General features: G+C 41.0%; 2 protein-coding genes across 4 annotated transcripts in view; one reads left to right on the top strand and one right to left on the bottom strand.

Annotated features, from left to right (window-relative positions):
* CFAP74 (cilia and flagella associated protein 74) overlaps nt 1-5693 on the bottom strand; it is a 65970-nt gene extending 60277 nt beyond the window's left edge. Inside the window, exons 1-2 of the mRNA XM_021417608.1 lie at nt 5663-5693; nt 4242-4291 (exon numbers count right to left, since the gene is read on the bottom strand). Coding sequence (XP_021273283.1) covers nt 4242-4291; nt 5663-5678 — 66 coding nt within the window. The 5' untranslated portion in view covers nt 5679-5693. The remainder of the gene's footprint in view (nt 1-4241; nt 4292-5662) is intronic.
* The window catches only part of PRKCZ (protein kinase C zeta), a 42582-nt gene continuing 27554 nt past the window's right edge, over nt 6330-21357 (top strand). Inside the window, exons 1-5 of one of the 3 annotated variants that reach the window (XM_021417613.1) lie at nt 6330-6497; nt 7152-7341; nt 8884-9005; nt 11385-11474; nt 11849-11899. In XM_021417613.1, coding sequence (XP_021273288.1) covers nt 7271-7341; nt 8884-9005; nt 11385-11474; nt 11849-11899 — 334 coding nt within the window. In that variant the 5' untranslated portion in view covers nt 6330-6497; nt 7152-7270. Of the gene's footprint in view, nt 6683-7151; nt 7342-8883; nt 9006-11384; nt 11475-11848; nt 11900-21357 lie in introns of all 3 variants that reach the window. The other 2 variants (XM_021417612.1, XM_021417615.1) reach the window with 2 other exon arrangements.

The following is a 21357-nucleotide window of genomic DNA, read 5'->3' as shown; positions in this document are numbered from 1 at the left end:
GTCTGTGAGAAAGAACGTGGGATATGTATTAATGTAATCGTTCTAAATGTGAAGTGTTAATAAAGCATAGTTTGTGTAGAAGTTGTAGCTCCTATAAAATTGACAAAATAGACATTCCAACTATTGAACCGAAAGATAAAAGACATTATAAGGAAAATCAAAATTACCTCAGGGATTTCATCCCATAATGAAGTCTTGCCTTTTCAGCACCCAGGGGCTCATAAAACTCTCATTTGGCCTTGACAACAGAAGAGAAAGGACCATTCTGTACTCATGAGTGCTTTCTGCGGGGCCCTTATGCAAACTACTGTATTTATGTTAAAAAAGAGCTGTTGCTACCTAAAGAGGTTGAAAAGGAATAGAAGGCTCAAGATGAAGAAGAACAAGACGTTGCATCATTAGTTTGAAAGATATGCTTAGTGACAGCACTATTAAAAGGTTCATATACAGATAAGCCTGTCCTGTTTCTGGGCAAGAAGGAAGCATTTATTCAAGCTAAAGTAAAAGCTCTGGCATCAGTTCTTAACTGGCTTCCTAATCCAACAGATAATGTAGCGAAACCAATTTAACTCAATGAGGCTTCTGCTGTTGGTACAACAAAACACTTAATAAGAACACTCTCATTTTAAACATTCAGTCATTAACCTAAGAAAGCACTTCACATTAGGAGGAAGACAGCACCCCCTGCATCTGTGTCTGTGCAGCAGAACAAATAACAAAAGCTTATTGACAGTTTCTTAGGATATTTATTAAAAAAATCCAACACATCTGATCTCCCCCCATGCTCTCTTTATTGTAGTGGCTTAAAACACTTGCAATGGTTGAAAGCTTGTTGGATGTCCTAGTAATGCTATGTGCAATATGTTACAAACATACATAGCTAGTTCTTCCTAATGAAGACTGAACTAAACTTCAGCAATGAACAGAACGTATCTATTTGGAAAAAGAATTGGCAGCTGAAATGCAAGACAGTCTCTTTCTGCTTTTATAGCTCGTGTCTTAAATGAAATGACTTTGAAGACCTTAGCTCATCATTACATAACGCAGTAAGGATCTGTCCTCTCCTTATACAAGCTTTATGTCATGGCTATTCCTTTACTAAGTCATGCACAGTAAAAACAAATCTGAGAAGACAGTAAAGTGCACTGTCAGAAAATATAGCACCAGCAGAACTCATCAGATGTTACTGGAGTTCCCTGTTCAGCAAAATGTTGGTCCAAAAAAAAGAAATCCAAACATTCCCAGTCTCTCAGGTATCTAAAAACTTCTGGTCATTCCAGATCTAGGACCAACCAGCGCACAGGAGTGACGAATTGTACTGAAGCAAAGACTCCTCTGCCCAGTGCCCCATCTCCATCCTTCGGTATAACGCCTGCCACGGAGCTGCTAGGTATGTTCATCTTCTGCTGAGATCAGAAGAGCACTGGAATTACCTTTGCTAGCACAAATATCATAAAGTCCCCAATTTTCAGGCACGGGGTTACCAGATGGGGTGAAGAGGACATTTTTCTTTACATCATAATCAGTAATTGGCCAGCTGGGAACAGACACGGCTGGAAGCTGCAAACTAATGCATAGTCCACTGGGTTATCCCAGTATTAGAATTACCACAGTCTTCTAAGATTAAATAAAGATTGAGTGATGAAATACAGAGTAATCTGTAAAACATCTGGCGCGATACACTATCCAGGCTGTTCTTCCTTTGTTGCCATGTTTCTTTCAGAGTTAGACAACACAAAAGATCTATTTCTGTACATCTTACCATATTTTTTCGATACCTATTTAGGATTATCCTGCCCTTATCTTCCAGGTTATATGTACGACTAATATATATACACATGTGAGCTTGAATATTTGGAAGCCAGAAGGATTCTACGTATTGTTTATAAACAATATCACATATCATATTTTAAAAGCAAACTTCTACTTCATACAGAAAGAACATGTCACATGTCAGCTACGGGTATTTTTAGACTGCCTCCAGTGGAGTTCCTGTGCATGCCTAGCGAGGGATTCATCAGACACTTCCAGGATGTGGAATCTCTTGAATTAAGAGTGATCGTCTTTCATTCAAACTGAATGGTGGCTGGACCAATAATGAGAATTTAGAACAGCTTAATTAGTCTTGTCCAAGGAAAGCAATGAAAACATGACTCTTGAGGAACCGAGGTGAAAACTAGATCCCCAGGGTTGTGTTTTTTTTCTTTTTTTTTGTTTTGTTTAAATGTTTTTTACCGTTTTCTTCCATCCTCTGAAATGACAGTTGCAAGACTTCAGTGGCAGAAACACCCATTTCCTTTCTTCTACAGTTTCTTTCACTGTCACCTTCCAGAAGAGGAATTGGTTTCCAAAGAATTAGGATCAGGTTATGCAGCAAGAAAAAAGATTTACAGTGTACTGTCTGCTGGTGCTCACACACCAAAGGAAAAGGAGTTAAAAATATGTTTCCACAGAGACAGGCTGTTGAAATATCCTGGACAAATAAATATAGAAGCATACAGGTTTGGTTTTGTTTATTTTAAATGTATGTAGCTTGGTCTGCCCATAGAATCTTCCTTTAAACTCCAGGCTAACGCGGTGCCAAGAAAAGTGAGATAGCTTCTGGGTGCTTCTGTCTTGCATGAAAAAGACAAGTAAGGAGGTATTGTCTTAAAATAGTCTTGAAACATTATTCATTTTATCTATTTTACCAGAGGCTAGAAAGCTACCAGCAAGCAATCCAGCAAGGAAATCAGTAAAGAACAACCATGGTGATTTCTGGTGTTAAGCAGGATACCTGCTTTCTTCAGGTTCATGTTAAAATATATTAATGCTTTCCCTTATATTTTTTTAATCCAAACTCAGGGCATTTAGCCCATACTTGCCCCTATTGGATCCAATAATTTCACTGCCATTGACTTCAACAGAAAATACAGCATGGCTGTTTCTTCAGAAAAAGAGAGTAAGCAGGCTGAAGGCAGCCTGCATGTCTGTCTGCACATGCAGCCGGTTTCGTTTGCTAAAGAAGAAACTCTGTGGAGGTGCATCTTCATTCTTGAGTGACACAGAACTGATTACTCACACTTTGTTCATGTTTGAAGATAACAGCTTTCTATCTTACCTTATGTGCTGCTTTGTTCATAGTCTGAAGCCATCCGTTCTAATTCCCACTAAATCTCTAAAACCTTGGAAAGTTGGCGGTCCTAAAATATCTGAAGATCTTAAGTCACTAGTTCAAGTGAAAATGGGACAGCAATCTTCTCCTTTTATAAAGGTAGAAGTAGTACCAAATGGTATTTTTTTTTTCTGAAAAAATTTTCTTTAAGAACATTTGTCATAATGGTGTCTTAATTCAAGCATTTAAGAGAGGGAGAAGGGTTGGTTTGTTGGTTTGTATTTTTTTTTTGTCAACCTTGTAAGGAAAATATGAGTACTTTGTGGATAAAGCCATTCAGAAAAACTTAATTCAGCAAGGAAAAGACAGGAAAACCTGCAGGTCCTGCAACTCTGTCATCAGATCTAAAATCACAACTCTGTATCTTTCTGTTTAAATGTGTAAGAACTTTGTACTTCATCTATTCTATGAGGAGTCCATATAATGCAATGATTAGAACATTTAAGAGTAGAAATATCCCCAGTAGTTTTAGTCATTTAAGCACTGAAGGTCCTAGCTGAGTCACATACTAATTAACTGCACAACTTTATCTGTTCATTGAACTATCAGAATTAACTTAAGAGAGCTTCTCCTCATTTCTTATACCCAGTGGAAATGGAAGATGTAAGCCAATAGAGTAGTAACAGCTCCCAAACTGCAAGGACAGCATCTTCATCTCTATTCAGTATCTCACCTGTGAAATATTTCTAAAGAGGTGCACATTCCTTTCAAAGGAAGTCTTCTGTAAAGCAGAGAGAGTGCTCTGGAGATGATTTAGAGCAACTGGCAGAGACAGTGAACTAAGAGCCTCCTAACACAGGATTCTCAATTCACGGTATGAATTCCATTTTAACAGCACCTTTGCCTCCTGTTCACAACTTTTGCAGCAGACCTGGAATGTTTCTCTCACAAACTTGCCATTAACTTGTATCAACCAACAATACTGTTCACAAGAATAAACCACTGCACTGCTTTACTAACCCAGCTGCATGAAAGAGGCAAATGCAAAGAGGGAATAATGGGTACCAGAGCTCAAATACAACAAAATTCAGTGCACACATTCGGTTTCAAATGCAACAGCTACCTCCCAAAACCACACGCTACTTACAGACTTTAAGCAGGATGAGTAAAGAAATCTGATCTTTGTCCAGCTCTGACCTAAAAAAACACGAAAAAAAAAAAGGAACGCTGTTAATTTTTGTTCTCCTGGTTTGTAGCTATTTGTGCCAGAATACTAGTAATGAATACTACATGTGGGAGATTCAGTTACTTTTACAGTAGTCACCAAACTAATGACTTTTAAACCCAGAAATTTTCTCATTTCTTCCCAGCTGTAGTGTATAAAATTGCATTTGACAACAACTCATTTCTTCGGAGTGGTGCATGTAGAGAAAACACTGCGATTTTGAAATAGTACTCCTTTCACAGAAAAGGCTAAAAGACATACTTTCTTCTTGTGAGACCTGGAACAAACCATTTTGATTTTATTCTGTGGATTCAGCAAGGCATTTAGGCGCTTCATTTTTCAAATATATGGGTAGATCCATTACAATAAAGGGTAATATGAGTATTATCTGTATTTGAGTGTATATATAAATATCTGCATATGTAGATTTGCATATATATATACACACATCTGCATATATGTGTGCGTATTTACACACAGATATGCTGGACAAAATATGTTCTGAATATTTCCAAGACAGAAAGGAACGTATATCTCTACTGCACAGTTCTCCTATGCAACCACAGGCTGCTGCTCTCTAGACACTGAGTTAGCAAGTGTTTCTTAAAGCTTTGAAAAAGAAAACGCAGATTGAAAAACCTTGTACCGGGGTGAGGCTTATGGATAATATAAATATCTGATGCCTGACAATGCTGTAATTAACCTCCAATAATTTGCATTCACTTTTAGCTATTTTTTAAAGAACAGTTCTCAAGAGACTGTAAGCACTGAAGTGAAGAACCGCCCCTTCCCAAGCGCGCTAGGCTCAGCTGCGTATGTTTCCCTGAGAGTTGCCTGGGAACATCTTGCCATCTGCTGGAAACACGCAGATGTACACGCATGTTCCATCAGAAATATCCATGCAGAGAAATAAAGGAGGGGACCCTAAGCCTGGGAACCACCGCTCTGCAAGTTCACAACTTTTAGTCACAAAGGCAATTCCGTAACAGCGTGCCATCAGGTACCGGGCTGCAGCAGCTGAAATACCAGCCTCAGGTTCCTTAATGAAGCAGATTTCCTCAACGAAGCAGCAGCACAGCAGGATGCTGGGGCTGGATACGGGGCTGTATGTGTGAAGTCAGGCTGTAACCCCTACCACACAGACGAGGCGATGGGATAACAACGTGAGCTAACACAGGACCTGAGATCCCGACACTCCTCATTAAGGAGTCTCTGCAAATTAAATCGGCCCTCCTCTCTCATAATTCTAGGTATGCTCAGCTATGAAAAAATAACAGCAACGACGCACAAAGTGCCAAAGCAGCGAATGAAACCCTTCAGTGTTGGGCGCTGCTTTCTCTCACCTACTTTTTGAGCCATAACTTTCCCAGAGCTCAGTTCTGGGGTCGCCGAGAGAGCGGCTCTGGGCTCCCGCGCCCGCCCTTCCCCTCAGGTGGCCCCGCTCCCGCTCTCCTCAGCCCGTGATGGCGCCCCCCGCCGCTCCCTCACGCACGGCGCTGCGGCGCTCGGAGCTGCTCACTGTGCTCCCGGAGGGCGCCCAGGAGGCGCTCGCAGCGCTCCCAGCGCGGTGTCACTCGCACTCGCTGTTCCTCACCGGTCTGAGCCCGCCTCCTCCCGGGCGCTGCCGCGGCTCCTAGAGCGGAGGTGCCACAGGGGCACGGCAAAGGGGAGCCACGCTCCGGGAGGGGCCGGGGGGAGCTGGATGGGGCGGATCCACCGTGAAGAGATCGCCACCTGCCGCCTCCTTCGCGCCACACCTGTCACCTCAGAGCCTGGGATGGGCACGTTCGCCGCTTGCGTCTCTGATTGGCTACAGGTGTTCGGCTCCGGCTTCTATTCTGGCTTTTGATTGGTCGGAGAGCCCCTACTCTCCCAGGTAACGGTTCCTGGCCTACGATTGGCGGTAGGTAGACGGTATCCTTTTAGGGATTGGCTCCAGGTGAGTCGAAGCTCGCTATTGGTTGACAGGTAAAGCGGGAGGCATTCTATTGGCTATGGTGGTTAGTCCTCTTAGTCCGCCATGTTCGGCGTGGTGGCGCCGTTGCCACTGGAGCCGGCGGGCGGGGGGGGCGGCGGGGAGCGGAGCGGCTGAGGGGAGTGCGGGGCGACATCTGTCGCGCGGCGCTTCGTGAGGTAGCGACTGCCGCCCCGCTCCGGGACTTGCGAGCTGGATGGGCGGTGAGGCGTGGAAGTTGGCTCCGAACTTCCTCACGGGACTTTAAGCAACTTCAGGCCGCGGCGGGGCGAGACGGGTCCTGGTGGGGCAGGCCGCGGCGGGGGGCCCGCGGGGCTCGGGGGGCTCCGGGACAACGGGAGGCGGCCGAGAGGGACCGCCTGGCTCGGTCCGAGCGGCGGCGGGGCAGGTAGGAGCGGGACTGGGAGCTGTGTGGTAAACAGGTGGGGGGGGGTGCGCGTGGGAGGGGAGGGGTGTGCGGGAGCTCGGGACAAACGGGCTCAAGTGGTGGAGAAAACTTCGTTTTCCTGTTGGAGCCTTTATTTTCTACTTCTGTCGAGTACGTTTGAAGCGAAGGCGAATGGAAAGCAGTTCTCCGTGTACGTGCTGCTTCCTGTCAGAGTACTGTGGAAGAAGAGCGGGAGCAGCGGGCTGGCAGGGCAGGGGGTGCTGGGGCTGGGACACTGTGGAAGAAAGTTCTGGAGGCCTCAGAGATTTGTGTGAGCGCTGAATATGGTGTTTTTTCACCTCGTGCCATTTCTCCCCCGTGCAAGTTGGTAGTGTCAAATGTTTTGATTTCTTGTTGGCTTGCGTGTAGAGCTGTTGGTGTTTGTGTGCTCGGTGTCCGTCCGCTCACCGTGCCCTGCTGTTCTGTGCAGGCCAACGAACGCCGCCTGGGAGACAGCTGTGTGGTTCACCTGCGGAGCTCTGTGCTGCAGAACTACAGGAGTTTTATGTCTTGAATCTATAACTTCACTTGGTCTGCTAACGGCAGACCATGCCTAGCAGGATGGGCTCAAAAGCTGATTTGAACAAAGACTTCATCAGAGTAAAGACGCACTACAGTGGGTGAGTCTGTGTGTTCTCTCTGTTGTATCCTGTCAGACTTTGAAGCGTATCAAGCAGGAGTCCGTAGTCTGGTCTAGTAACAGAGTAACCACAGTGTTTGTGTAGTTGTCGTTTATGTCTGGTAATTAAATGGCGTTATTAAAATACCATGCAGATTCCTTCGGTGTGCTGGTTGTGGGAGGGAGTTGATAGTTGGGCCTTGAAGTGAGGAAAATGTGCGTGAATGGTGTAAAGTTACTGGAATTACTTAAAAAGTTATGGAAAGTTAAATAATTTTGATTGGTTCTCATGTTAACAGTAGATTCATATGAACCTATGCAAGCTGCTTGAGGATTCAATTTTCCAAAATTGAACGCCTGAAGATTCAACAAATCTGTTTTCGTACTGTGAATGAATACTAGAAGTAAACTGTTGCATGGTATCTGTTGGTCTGCCTTTTATTTTTGATATCTACTTCCCCCTTTTCCCTCCCAGCAGTTTGAGTAATGCAATGAGATGTTAACACAGCTGCTTCCGTTATCTCTGCAGCGCTTATTTTGGCAGCTCTGATTTGAGACAATAAATCAAGTCACGGTCCTTATGGCTTCAGTCAGTTGTTGACAGAGTCAGGAAGACTAACTTATTGCTTCAGCATGAAATTTGTTTTTTTCTGACAGATTTAATCTAATTGATTTGCTGCCACAAAGAGGACCTTGTGAGTTAGCGTTGCTTTGATCTGCCTTGTTTTCCTCTTAACACCAAAGTTTAAGTAATTTGAGGAGTTAAATGTTTGGCTGAAGTAAATCTTTAAACTTGAAGTGTTTAGCTTGAAATTACTGGCATGTGATAGCAGTAGCCTCAGTCATCTTCTGATATTTTCCTGCCCAAACAAGCAAATGTTGCTACTGTGGTTTTTAATACTATGGTGTAAAAAAGGATTTTTAATTAAATGTAATTATGAATGTAATTCCACCAAACTTAACTGAAAATGAGATGCTTTCTTAGTAAACTTGCTTACCAGGTCAATGCCAAGTAATGCAGCGTTCTGGGAGTAGAATTCTAGAGCAATTTGGAGAATAGGTTTTGGCCTTTTCCGTGTCAAGCCCAAAGCTAGACAGCTTCACAATGAGGGCTGAGTTCATTCAGGTAGTTGCCAAAAGAACTTAAAGTGGAAGTTGATAGTATGTTAAATTAAATAACAGAATTAAATAGTAAATGGTAGTATCGCTTAAAAATCCAAGTTAAATCTAAGCACGAGGAAGTTATAAAACACAATGTTTGGTCTATCTCTGGAGTTCCAGGGCTGCAGGTATGTGTGTTTCTGGGTGTGGCACTTCATACCATAGCGTAATATAAATCTGTAAATAGATAGCAGAAGGGAAACATTGCATTATGTCAGTTACTTAATTTATCATTACTCATACATGTTAATGGGAGCATTTTATATGAAGAATGCTGATTCTGCAAGTGTGATGTTGCGGGTTGGAATCCATAGATGGAGTTGTTGGAATGCACAGGTTTATGCAAATATCTCTGACGAAAATTTGATTTTATGTCATGCAGGGACATCCTGATAACGAACTTTGATGCATCCATAAGCTATGATGAGCTTTGTGATGAAGTGCGCGAGATGTGTAGTTTACAACAAGAGCAGCCAATTACCCTCAAGTGGATTGATGATGAAGGTACTGTACTGAAATACTACTTGGTAATTCTCATTTTTTGGTACGTTATAGTACAAACAAAGGCATTGAACAAACTTGAATAAAAGCCATTCATATTACGGGATCACTTCTATTCAAACTTCTGCTTTATAAGACAAGGTTATGTTCCCTGCTATTTACCAGTAAAATGTCTCAGTAAAATATCAAGATTGTAAATTGAATCCAATTATAGTACCAAGTGAAGTCTCTGTTGAACTTGAATATTTTACTGTTACATGCTTAGCTACTGAATGCCAAGGCATACGTTAACTTCAGACAGTTGTGGTACTAATGCCATAGCCCTCAAAATTCTCCATTCAGCAGGATGAATTGTCTTGTGTCTTCTGGATTGTGATTTGCCTCTAGAGTGTGCTTTTGAGAAGTGATGCAGTTGTAATATCAGAGGACTGTTTTTAACTTTTGCATTTTTTGTATTTTGTTTAAGATGGGTGTTAAGAATTCCCATTATGATAAGTGATTTTCTTCTGTGGCTATCCTAAATTGTTAATATCCTGTTGATATAAAACATGATGACCAAGCATGTAATAAAATCACTCAAATTTATCAGAAATGAACTGGCTCACCTGTGTGGTGCAAGGAAGAGTCCTGGTGTATGTAAGGTATGACATGTCCATGAAAAGAAAACTAGGGGGATGGAGTTTATATGTGGGGAGAAATAGTATAAGCTTTGATTTTAGTGAAGTATGGAGTTAACAAAGTCATGTAGAAATGATTTGTTGTGCAAGTCTCTGCTGCTTACTTTCTTCCTGCAGGAAAGGAAAGGTTGACATTGGCAGATCTTGTTCTGAGCTATCCTCATATGTAAAAGAGTTCATCGTTGTGTTTCTTCAAAAAAAAATAGTTGTGAGAAATTTACCTTTTCTTTACCCTTCCTGTAGGCTCTGAAATGTCATCGTGATGTGAGATGGTTTTCAATATTCCTTCTTGCTGCAAAATGTGGCATTTTTCTACAGCCTTAAGTTAGATAGAGCCTCCTGGTTGCTGTGAGTAGGAGCGAGATGGAAGCGCTTGGCATTGTGTGCCTTTGCTGCCTGTTTGCCTTTTTGTAACTCAGATGTCTGCTTACGACTCACAGGTGTGATGCAGCTGTAACTTGTGATGGGCAGATCTCTTGGTTAGTACATTGTGAACAGCTGCCTTGCAATTACACAGTTGCACTAGCACTCTTAATTTCATCTTCAGACTGACAAGAGAGATGTAGACAGCTCCACTAATTTCAGTTTGTTTCATTGCTATATGCGACAGCCCGATAAAAAGTAACTTGATAAGAAGTGCCCACAGAATATTGCATGTGTATCTTCTTGAACTGCATGATGGCTAATGGAAGGAAGTTTCAAGTAGCACAGATTGGGTTTTGTTGAGGGTGGGATTTTGCTGCTGTTACTGATGCAGATGAGTCATGTATTACTTGATCCGTGGATTGAGTTTTTCTTGGAGGGTGCAGTTGAGGGGTTTGAGTATGGAGAAGTTTTTTCAGAGGAGAAAAAACTTTCTGCTCATTTCTTGTCACTAACTTGTCACTAACTTGCTTTTGATTAATTACCATCATTCACAGTTGCTTTTCTTCTTGTAAAGCTTATTTTGATGTTTTAATATCCCCTGAATGTACTCCTGTATGATGATGTGAATGCTTGTGTTCCTGCATATTTTCTTTATGTAAGGTACTTGAGCTGAGACTTCAGTGTTCTGTATTGCTCATGTCTCCATTTCGTTTACTTCTTTTTGTTGAGTTAATTATTAGGCTGTTTAGGTATACAATTGAGGCTAACATGATGCTGCTGCCTTCGGAGTGCATTTAAAAGCTTGTTCTGTACTAATAAAGTGTGTGGGTGCAGAAGACAAATTCATAGAAAAGGCCAGAAGTATGTATCATAACTTTCATCTATCTTATTTCTTGCAATTCAATCATTGATTGCATCTCTGTAAGTCCAGCAAAAGAGGCTCAAGTCTATGTGCGCGTTTGTAACTTAAGCTGCGTTGTTCTGCAGTGTACAAAGTTGAGGTAGTAACGTGACAGGCCTTATAACAGAAGGTAAATCTAAAATTTTCAAGGTACTAGAAAGCGATCTTACTCTTTTTCTGCCATGTGTTGAGATGTTTGAACCTGTCTGTTCACTTGTATTGTACTGTCCCCTTGTGAACTAGCATAGTATATTTCTGTCCTACCTAGCTTGGATGAGAACAGAAGCAAAAGAAACTGTTCCTATGTGATCAAAGTGCCTGATTAATTTCAAATTACTGACAGAAAAGCAGTCCAGGGGCTGGGACTAATTGAAAAAGCCTACTTAATATTTTCATAACTTCAGTCATAAATTTGCCATGTTTTGTTTTTCTCTGCAGGTGACCCATGTACCATCTCATCTCCAATGGAACTGGAAGAAGCCTTCCGTCTGTACTGCCAAAACAGGGAGGAAGGGCTGATTATTCATGGCAAGTATTATACAGTTTGAGAGCTTGTATGTATTTGTTGGCAAATGTAACAGCTTCAGAAATATGTTATTAGTAAAACTTTTGCCTGTCAAATAGCATTCTTCTGTATGTACCTGGTACCCTGTGCTTTGGTGTTGTAAGACTGAAGTGTTGTGTTGGCTGTGGCGTCCAAAGCTGGCACAGTGGGGTAGGCTTTGAGTTCTGATCTGCAGATCTGTAAATCTGGGCAGCGTGGGCAGTAGTTGATTGTGTTTTATGAAGGAGTGCTGCTTAATGACTTTCAGCAAGTTTTGGTTTTGAGTAAGTGTATTCAAGAGTCAGGTAAATAGTACCACTGACAACCTTTTCACTTAACGACTTACTGTTTTTTCTAGTTTTCCCAAGTATTCCAGAGAAACCCGGCATGCCTTGTCCAGGAGAAGACAGTGAGTACCAGAATGCTATCAAATTCTAGCTTGTATTTTTTCAGTCATATGAAGAAAAAATATGTTGAAAGCTTTTAATAAGCTGTTTTTATGTACATGTGTATTTGTTCTGTGGTTTTGTACAGTTTAATATGTTCAATATTTAGCGTGTCAATAGAGGAATTATATAATAGTATCTTAATGTTTCTAAGGATTAATACTGGTTTCCAGTAGCTGAGAGGAAAAGAGGTCAGGATTTGAATGTGATTCTTCTGCATTTCTTGTATTTCTTAACTTTCAGGAAAACAAATTGATGTACTTGAGTGAAATGCAGTACTGTTTATTTTTTTAATTTTTTTTGCAAAATGTGTATTTAGTTATTCAAACCCTTTGAAGGGTAGATAATCCTCCAGAGGAAGGAGGTATACTTCATGTGATTTACTTGTATTTCAGTAACTTAAACTGCACGGGGATGAAATGATTAAATAGCTATATAGTCACTTCTCATTATGGAGGGAATTCATCAGTTTGTTAGATCATATCTTTGTAAATGCTGAGGAAAGGAATGTGAAAAATGGGTGACAGAGTTAACAGCTGATAGTCACTGAGTAAAAGCTTTCTGAAGGATTGAAGGACCTTTACTGTTCTGCATTTGGAAGGTACCAGAGGTGTTAAATAATGCATCCTGGGAGAAGCAGTGTACACCGCTGACCAGGACCTGCACTGACAGACCTGCAAAAAATGTGTAGTGCTGTGCTCAGTGACTGTGAATAATACTTTTAGTTAGAGAAGTAATGCTAATATAAATAGTTCAATTGAGAGCTTTTACTGAAATTTAGATGGAGCAAGATAGAATAAATACAAAGATATTACTTAGTATGATCTTGTACACTTAAACTACAGTGGATTAAAGGTTGAATGTAAAAAGCAGACAAAATTTCATGTTCTGAGTAGATGATCATTATAGATCTGCTTTCTAGTAGAAAAAAGACTAAGTGTGCAGTCAAATATCTGCAATACTCATTAAGTTAATTGGACAAAATAAGACTGCTCTCTACGCTGAATAGAAGTTGTTCAACACACGTTTTCTTGAGACACTTCAATTTTACAGAAGGAAAAGAAAGATATTGGTGTTCTTTAGGTTGGCCAGGCAAGCATTTGTGAAGGTGTTTAATGCACTATTTTCATATCTCTGGAATTTTTGTGCATTGTTTCATGCTTTTCTGTGCTATAACTGTTAGCTCAATGGTTTTCTATTAGTTGTGCTCAAGTTTTGACAAAAAGAAGGGGGGTAACCAGTCCCTTATGTTGCATTGTGTAATGTACTTCTGCTGAGTGTACAGGTGAATGTGACTTAATTTCAGTACTTGTGCTCTCAGCATGACTTACAGGAAAGGAACTGACACCTGGAAAGGTGTCAGGTGTGCATAGGAGGACAAACCTTGAACCCCTTCTTCATACTCTACGGCTAAGAATGGAAGGAAAAAAGCACTGCACTATCAAAAAGAGTGAGCTAACAGGAGAAATCTCTGTGCAAATATGCAGCATAATGGATTCGTTGTGATTTAATCTTCACATTAGAGATGTGGATATTTTAGAAGGAAAGCGTTTTTTGTTGCTGATTTGTAGATGTTTTAATTATTGCAAGCCATCAGATAAGCCAGAGAAGCATCAATTAGCATGGGACAGGTGACCTGGATACTCCATCTGTAGGATTTTGCATGTCAGGTTGAGCTGTCCTTTGTTTAAAATGGCTGTTTTGTAGGATGTGCTGAGTGATTTGTGGTCACCTTTCTCAATTAAGGGATGAATTCGGAGCCTGATGCTTCCTTGTGTCCATGGGACCTACGTGGAAATCTGTTATTGTGGCCTGGTTGTAAATATTTTCAAACTGTTTTTACAACAGAGCTGTTAAGCTGTACTGGTGCTAATTTAGAGCATGCTAATGCATTCAGTATTATTGCTTATTACTTACACATGTACAGCAGAGATCTGCTTTGCTCTTGGGCTGTATGGAAACTCTACTGGTACGGATGATATTGTTTGTTTAAAGGCCAGGCAAGGAAAGTAAATTATCTGAGCAGTACTTCAACTTCTCATGCTCCAGAAATACACATAAGCAAAATATGTGATTAAAAATATGACTTTGTGCTCAGTTGTTTGCTCTATGCTTAATGGAAAGTGGGAAGTTAACTGGGCTCAAATGGTGTCCTTTGCTTAGAAATGTACAGCATGCTTAGAGTTGTTGTTTTATTGGCTTTATCATATGGTTACACTTGGAAGAAATCCCTTTCCAGAGCATCCTGTTTACACTGTAGAGGGAGCTTCTAAGTTCGTCTCAAGGTATTTCCAGGGGTAACTAAACAATTAATTAGTCACTGTCCAGAATGGACTTGTACTTAAACTAGTGGTTTGTAAGTGTGTACTTTGTTACAGAATTGCAGACAGTTTGGAATAAAACTTATAAGGAGTGTTACTGAACTGCCACATGGTTTTGTTTGCAATACATTGTTCGAAGCTGTTTGCATTCGGTTTTGAGGTAACTGGATCTGGTTGTGTGCGATCTCCTGAGTTGCAGATGCTGAGTGGTGAGTTCCTGTGGAACTGCAGTCTTCCTCCCAGTTCCTTCAGAGCAATCTTTTGGAGTAAGAGTGCAGAAATACGTACTGAGTATTTTGCGTTTGTGTTGAAATCTAGTAATGTAATTGCTATCTGTCCAGAAACTTTGTGAAATTGATGTGGCTTTGAGATCGTGCCCGCCAGTAACGCTTGAAAGAAACGCATGTAATCTGTTAAAAAAAAAAAATAAGGAATGCAAATACCACTGAGATTTCAGTCACGTGGTGGAAGAGAAGTTCTTTCTCTGCTTGAAGAAGCTCCCTTCTTATGTTGTGACGATGTTGTCTGCAACGTGGAATAACTGCAAATTCCTTAGGGTCGGATTTATATAGTCCCTGTTTCCTTTGCTCCTGAGTTGTTATTCCCCCCTCCTAGGCTTAGCTCCTCCTATAACCGTACAGCTGCTGCTGTAGAAACAGCACCTTCTACCTTCAGCGAGACAGTGCATCCCTGGCTGGGAATGGCAGTGCTGCTGGCAGGCGGGGTGGCAGGGCTTCTGCAGTGCCTGCAGCCCTTCCCAGGCGCTGCTTGCAGCTCTCAGCCGTTCCCGGCAGCTGCTGCATGAGCCTCACTCCTTGGTCCTGATGCTCCCTGATAAAAAAATGGGAGACTTCTAGGCCAGTCTGCTACATGTAAAAATACTTGTGGAGTATAAATGAGCTATCGTTTTGGAATCAGTATTAAACAGGGCTGTTTCTGAAATGTTTATCTGTGTCTTGCCTGTGCTCGTAAGTGAGGGCCTTCCTGATGCACGCGTGGTATCTGATTGGCAGTTTTGCTAATTATTGTAGTCTCAGCTTATTTATGCCGACAGATCTTGATCTGGTTTGTTCCTCTTGGTGCTGCAGCACGTTGTAGAACAAAGCACGTTTAGCTGAACAATTGCTATTGATTTGTCAGGCTTCCCTGAGAGCATCGCTGGTTTTATCAGAGAAATACTTGTTTTTGTGACATCAGCTCCTTGACATCCATGCCATGTTTTAGTTTGTGCCTCAGCTGCTAGCTACAGCCTCCCAAGGGAGCCAGTACCACCCGTGCCTGGATACATGAGGCAGAGATGTGAAAGGGAGAGACGAGGGGAACCAGTCTTCCATTAAATATTTGCTCTTAATGTCCGAGCTGATCCTGCCTATTGTCCTTGGTGTCTAATGGTATTCAAACAGCGGCATCAGTGGAATAAAGGGAAAATGTTTCATTTCATACCTACTGCATTGTAGAGCATAAAGAATTACATGCTGAAGAAGCTAAAGAATAAAACCCAGTGAGTAATGCATGCCTTTTATATAGATTTTATGTGTCATTGTGATTGCTGTTATGAATTGAGGCCATTGATGCAGTGTGTGTGTATGTGTGGTGCGGTAGATAATAGAAGTCAGCGTTTTGGTTACGATATAGTTGCTTTGCCTACCAGCCTCCTTTGCAGCCATAGATTGTTAGAAATGCAGTGATTTCTGCTGCCTCTTGTGCGTAGGGATGTGGTGGAGAGACCTCAGAAACGCTGAGAAAATCGTGGTGAAAAGGCTCTTTCTCGGGGGACGTATTTTAGGAGGAAAAGGACAGAAGAGTGAGTGATGCTGCTGCTGCTGAGGGAGATTAATGAAAGAAATGTATCCCAAAAACCCTGACGGTATGTGATCAGGGCCTGTTTATTTTAAGATTGCTGATTTAAAGATGAATGTTCTTAGAGGCATCGTGTTTTACAGTCGTTTTGTTGAATTGTATATAGTGAATTGTCTTAGATGGATTGCTTAATTGTGAAATGTTTGTTCCGAATTAGGGTTTAGTTAGTCTGTAACGTTATCAGAATAAACTGTGCTAGCACTCCTGTATTCTTACATCTGAGCAAATTGGTACATGTATTTAATGTTAAAAATGCATCTTGCTTGAGTAACTGGTGTTAACAAATGCTAGGATTGTTTTGCTGTTGATTTCGTTAGAAGAATGCAGAGTAAAGAACCTTTACATCTTTTTATGAAATAGAACAAATGTTTTGAATGTACTAGTACTTATGGCGTTAGGATGACAGTAGACCAGCATTATTATTATCTAGTACTTCTGTCTGATTTTTGCTGGCCTTTCCCTTTTTGTAATGGTTACATTGTGCTGAATGCCTGTTATGCTCTTTGTTTATCTGCATGGTATTTTAGCATTAGATATTTTGACTTGATTTTTTCCCATGCTGACTTTCTTAAAATTTCATCGTAGGGTTGAGAAAAGGTGTTGCACTAACCTAGTTATTGTCTTGAGTTATTTTAGGTAAGGATATTCGGGTTTTTTTGCTTTTTTTTGCTTTTTCTGTCTAATACAACAGTCCCCAAAAGCTTCCTGCTAGAGTAACGTGGCCTGTAAATATTTTTCTAGTTCATAAGGCAGGTTTTTCCCCTTCATTTGTTACTGTATTGGCAGCAGGGATTAGATTATTCAGAGCACGTGAGCCAATTTCATTCCCCAATGAAGAAAGGAACTATAGCGACCACGGAGAGTGTTCTGAAGACGTAGCTTGGATTGTGCTGGGTAATTAGTCAATTTGGAAACTGCTTGTAACCCCCTCCTGGTTTTCAGTAACTGAACTGACAGAGGAGGGTTTTGTACTATTTTTAATGTAGGGTATATTGTCGCTTAGGGATCAAAAATAGCTGTGTCATAGTTTCTCAAGAATACCTGAAATCTCTCCCTGCGTTCTCTTTCCACGTCCTGCTTGATTTTTCATGTGGCGTGTCTGAAATGTATACGTACAGGTCATGAGACAGGGCAGGTCAGTGAACACAGAGTTCTAGCTAAATACCTGTTTTGCTTGGAATCACTTGATATTCCTGGTTCTATAATAATTCCAACACTTCTTCTACTAATGAAACATCCAGTAGCGGGAAAAGTGCTAGGCCTCCTTCTGGGAAATGCAAGTAAGAAATTATAAAGCGTGCATCAGCTCGTGGTTTTTGATGTCTTCCCTGACTTTAAAATAGTGGGTGTCTTAGGAGATGTTTGTGTACCAAATAATAAACTGTAAACTAAGATATACGTTAGAATAAGGAATACGTGAGCTAGTCTTTAAGGTGTCATGACAAATACCTTATGTTTTTTTATCTTTTCTACCCCTCTCTGCTAGTGATTGCTCAGATTATAGTTTGATTAGTTAGGAAAGATGTTGCGTAGTTTCAGAGAACTTGTCTGAAATGTGCTGCCTAGCTCCGTGCCCCGTGTTACCGCTCATGCTTCAGTTTATATGCTTGTTCCCATGGGGTGGGGAATCTGCTTTAGATGCACAGGCACTTGGGTTACTGAACTGGCTGGAAGGTAAGGTGTCTGGTTTGGAGTTGGGATTGGTAGACGTGGGTGAAACTGTTAAAGCTTTACTGGGCTGTTCTGTTTCAGGAGCTTGAAAGAACCATTTTATGTGTAATCTCTGAAATATGTTCAATGCTAATAATACATTACTGTATTTGGGACTGTTTGTCATAGCTTTCAAAATCAGGTGTTCTGGGCCACAAGTACCTGCAGAGAGGCTGGCAGGCAGCTAAATGGGCTCCTCAGCGTTTATCTCTGGGGATTTTTGGGTTGCTGGATGAATAACCAGGTTTTGTGAGGGGAAATCTCTGGTCCTGCTTACTGGAAATGGGGAGCGTTGCAGAAGTGAAGCTTTGCATGAGTAAGTAATGGTAGTTGTTGGTTAGCCACTGAAGGCTTGCTGTCAGTTCAGGGCTGGGTGGCACACAGGTCTTCTGAGGTACATGAGGAAAACAACTATTTTGGGGCACACTGAGAGGGCGGCTTTCAGAAAAGGCGTGTGGAAATCCGCGTAATCGCTGTCAGTGCAAGAGTTAAGAACTGAGCAGACTGTGCAGTTCAGTCCTTAAACCACAGGGGGAAGATAATGAAAAATGGATAGTGAAAAATGAAAAACCGGGATGCTGTGTACTGACTAGAAAGCACCTTAGCTGTAATTCTGAAGCTGTGTTACTAGTTCTCTTGTGTTTGTCCTTTGTAGATCAGCTGGGATATACGTAAAGGGAAACCAGAAAATATTTGAAAGCAAAACCTTGGTTTTAATATGGTCCTCTACTTTTATAATAACGTACTGATTATAATAACTATAATAATACTATTATATGACTCCTCTGTAATTTAGGTTATCTCTTGTTTCCTAAGTAAAGCAAGTACAGATCCCCTGTGACCGGTGCAGGATTTCTTATTCTTTAGATTCTCAGCTCTGATAGAAGAACCGTTCCTACCCGTAGGGTCTGTAAAGAAAGGAAGAACTCGGGCAATGATAAAATCGTTGTAGAGTGCAAAACAGTAGTTTAGGGATTGGACCTGCTCCATTAATTTCAAGGTGCAATTGATGTTATTAAAAGTAGGGCTATGAGTTATCTCAACGTTACTCAAGAATTGTTAAGATAACTGTCATAATGTGGCTTTACATAGCAGTTTTCTCAGTAGACACAGAGATAATAGGGAATGCCATAGGGATCTAAAGGGGTTTTGGTGGGAAGCAGCATGTAAACTTTGCAGATGCGTTGTAATTCTATTCCTTCCCTCTGTGAAATGAATGGAGAGCTTCCTTCCAAAAGCAGAAAGACAAATGCCGTCATTAATTTGAAAGATTTTAACATGCTTTGTTTGACGTGTTAAACACTAGCTTTCCATGAACAGAGCAGAGGAGCAGGCAGGTACGTAAGGCTATTGCATGTGCTTCTTTCTCTGTAAGGAGGAGAAGCTCTGGGATGGAAGGTTGCTTTCTAGGGTAAAGGTAATCCTCTGCATTACAAAATAATTAACTGAGCTGGAAGACTGATTCAGTTAGCTGTTAGTGTGTACTCATTTAATTCAGAATATGAAAGGTCCAGTGATTAACTTCTGAAACTATTCCGTTTTTATTTAGCTACTGTTACTAAGTAATGATAATAAGATTAGTGATACTCTATTATGCTGCTAACACTAATGAGTTCTTCTTGTGAAACGTGTGCGTGTTTTATCTGTGTTTTGTATGAGGGAGCTTAGAAGGAATGCAGGTACAAATTGGAGAATCTCTGGGATGAGTCTTATCTATGGGACGATGAAAATCAAGCACAGCTGGAAGAACTCAACTTGTGACATGATAATTTTGTCCACTCTAATTTCAGCTTGCTTTCTTCCTAATACAAAGCAGAATAAGGTGCTCTGAAATGCAGACATGTCAAATCTATCAGACTAAAAGTGGTAGATCTGGAGTGTTAGTCCTGCTGCAAGGCAATAGTATCCTGTTGTACTGAGATGCTGTACACTTCTCTGGGTATAATATCAGCAGATTGAATTGGAAAGAATTCAGAAAAGTGCACTTAAGAGTCTGATATGTTAGAGAAGATAAATACACCTTTATGGAGTAACATCAAAACTGAATTTCTGCTATTCTGCTAACACTGGGATAATGTAAACATTTGGAAGGGAAATAGAACTGTTTTTAGAACGGGTCATAAGCTGAAGTAATGGAATCACGCTGTGAAGGTAAGCAGCCTGACTCCAAGTGTGGCTTAATGCTGAGACTATAGGAATCAAGTCATTGTTTCAAGGGCGTTGTGGAGGCCACCTTACGCAAGCCTTATGAATTTGAAATAAGTGTTAAATTCAATTCAAATAGCTGGTGGGTTTTTTTTGAAGAATTCTGCATTTTTAGTGATGACAAAATCAAGTAAGTGTGGACACTAAACTTGAATGTGAGTCAAATAATCTGATGGGCTCTAGAAGAAAGCTTCATAGTGGTTGGTTGGTAAATGGTCTCGCAAGTAAGAAAGAGAATTGTATTCAAATTCTGTGGTGACTTCACAGTTGTTCTAGAATTTAGCATGGAATTAAGTAGGCCACCAAACTTACTGCGACTTCTCTAACAGTGAATGGGAGAATCTTACTCTCATCTCAGATTTATCCATTTTGGCAACATTGTCAATGTATTAAACTATTCTTATGTGCACAGCGGTCTTTAACAAAGACAACCAAACTGTTGAATGTAATGTAGGTACACTGAATTTTGTAGTTGAACCTTGTGCCCAAATGAGTATCAACTTCAGCAAGGCACAAGTTCTAATTACCTGTTCTTGTGCACTGCCCAAACCACAGGTAAGCAGGCAGGTGGCCACGGCAGCTGGGGTCGTTCTTATTGCACTTGACATAGGAACTGTATTACAGTCCTTACACACAATATTAATGCAGTCTGGACCATTTAAAAAGGCCGTCTTTGCTGTATCTGATAATGAGATTTTCAAATCGTTTTTTTGTTGTTGCTTGCCAGAAGTGTGCTGGGCATCTCCTGCTCCTGCAGGCCGTGGTAGTTCCAGGGCTTCACTTCCAGGGCTACACTTCCATCACATTTTCCATGAAATAATTCTGTAAACTGTTTACTACCAAATGTTTGCGTAACTCTTAAAGTATCGGTTGATGATTTTCTGTTGCTCAAGAGATGCTAAGTCAGCTCCTTAGACACCTTCTGTTTGTTGATATGTGAAGCAGCTATCCTGCTGGCTCTGCTAGCATGCATCATTATCTTCCACACAAGGTGCTTCTCAGGCCTCACGCACGATGTTTTCGATTGATCAGTCCATCTGTTGAGCACAAGTAAAGTGAACTTCTGAGGGGAACTTAAGTACTGTTTGAGCATTGTAATTCTCGTTCTTGATGTTGTTGTATTTCTTTTTCCTGGTGTTACGATATTTTTTAATGCCAACAGTGATTGTAATGATGAGGCAGTCCTGATTTTCCAATAACCATTCAGATGAGCTTTTAAACATTCAGAGCAAGAACACTCATAACACATTGGCGGGTGTGGCTGAACTAAAGAGGCACACAACAGCAGTGCAGCTTGTTCAGAATGAGGCGTTAGCTCTGTTTTT

Source organism: Numida meleagris, chromosome 20, assembly GCF_002078875.1.
Source record: "Numida meleagris isolate 19003 breed g44 Domestic line chromosome 20, NumMel1.0, whole genome shotgun sequence".
NCBI lineage: Eukaryota > Metazoa > Chordata > Aves > Galliformes > Numididae > Numida > Numida meleagris.
This window is presented reverse-complemented; position numbering and strand designations above follow the sequence as displayed.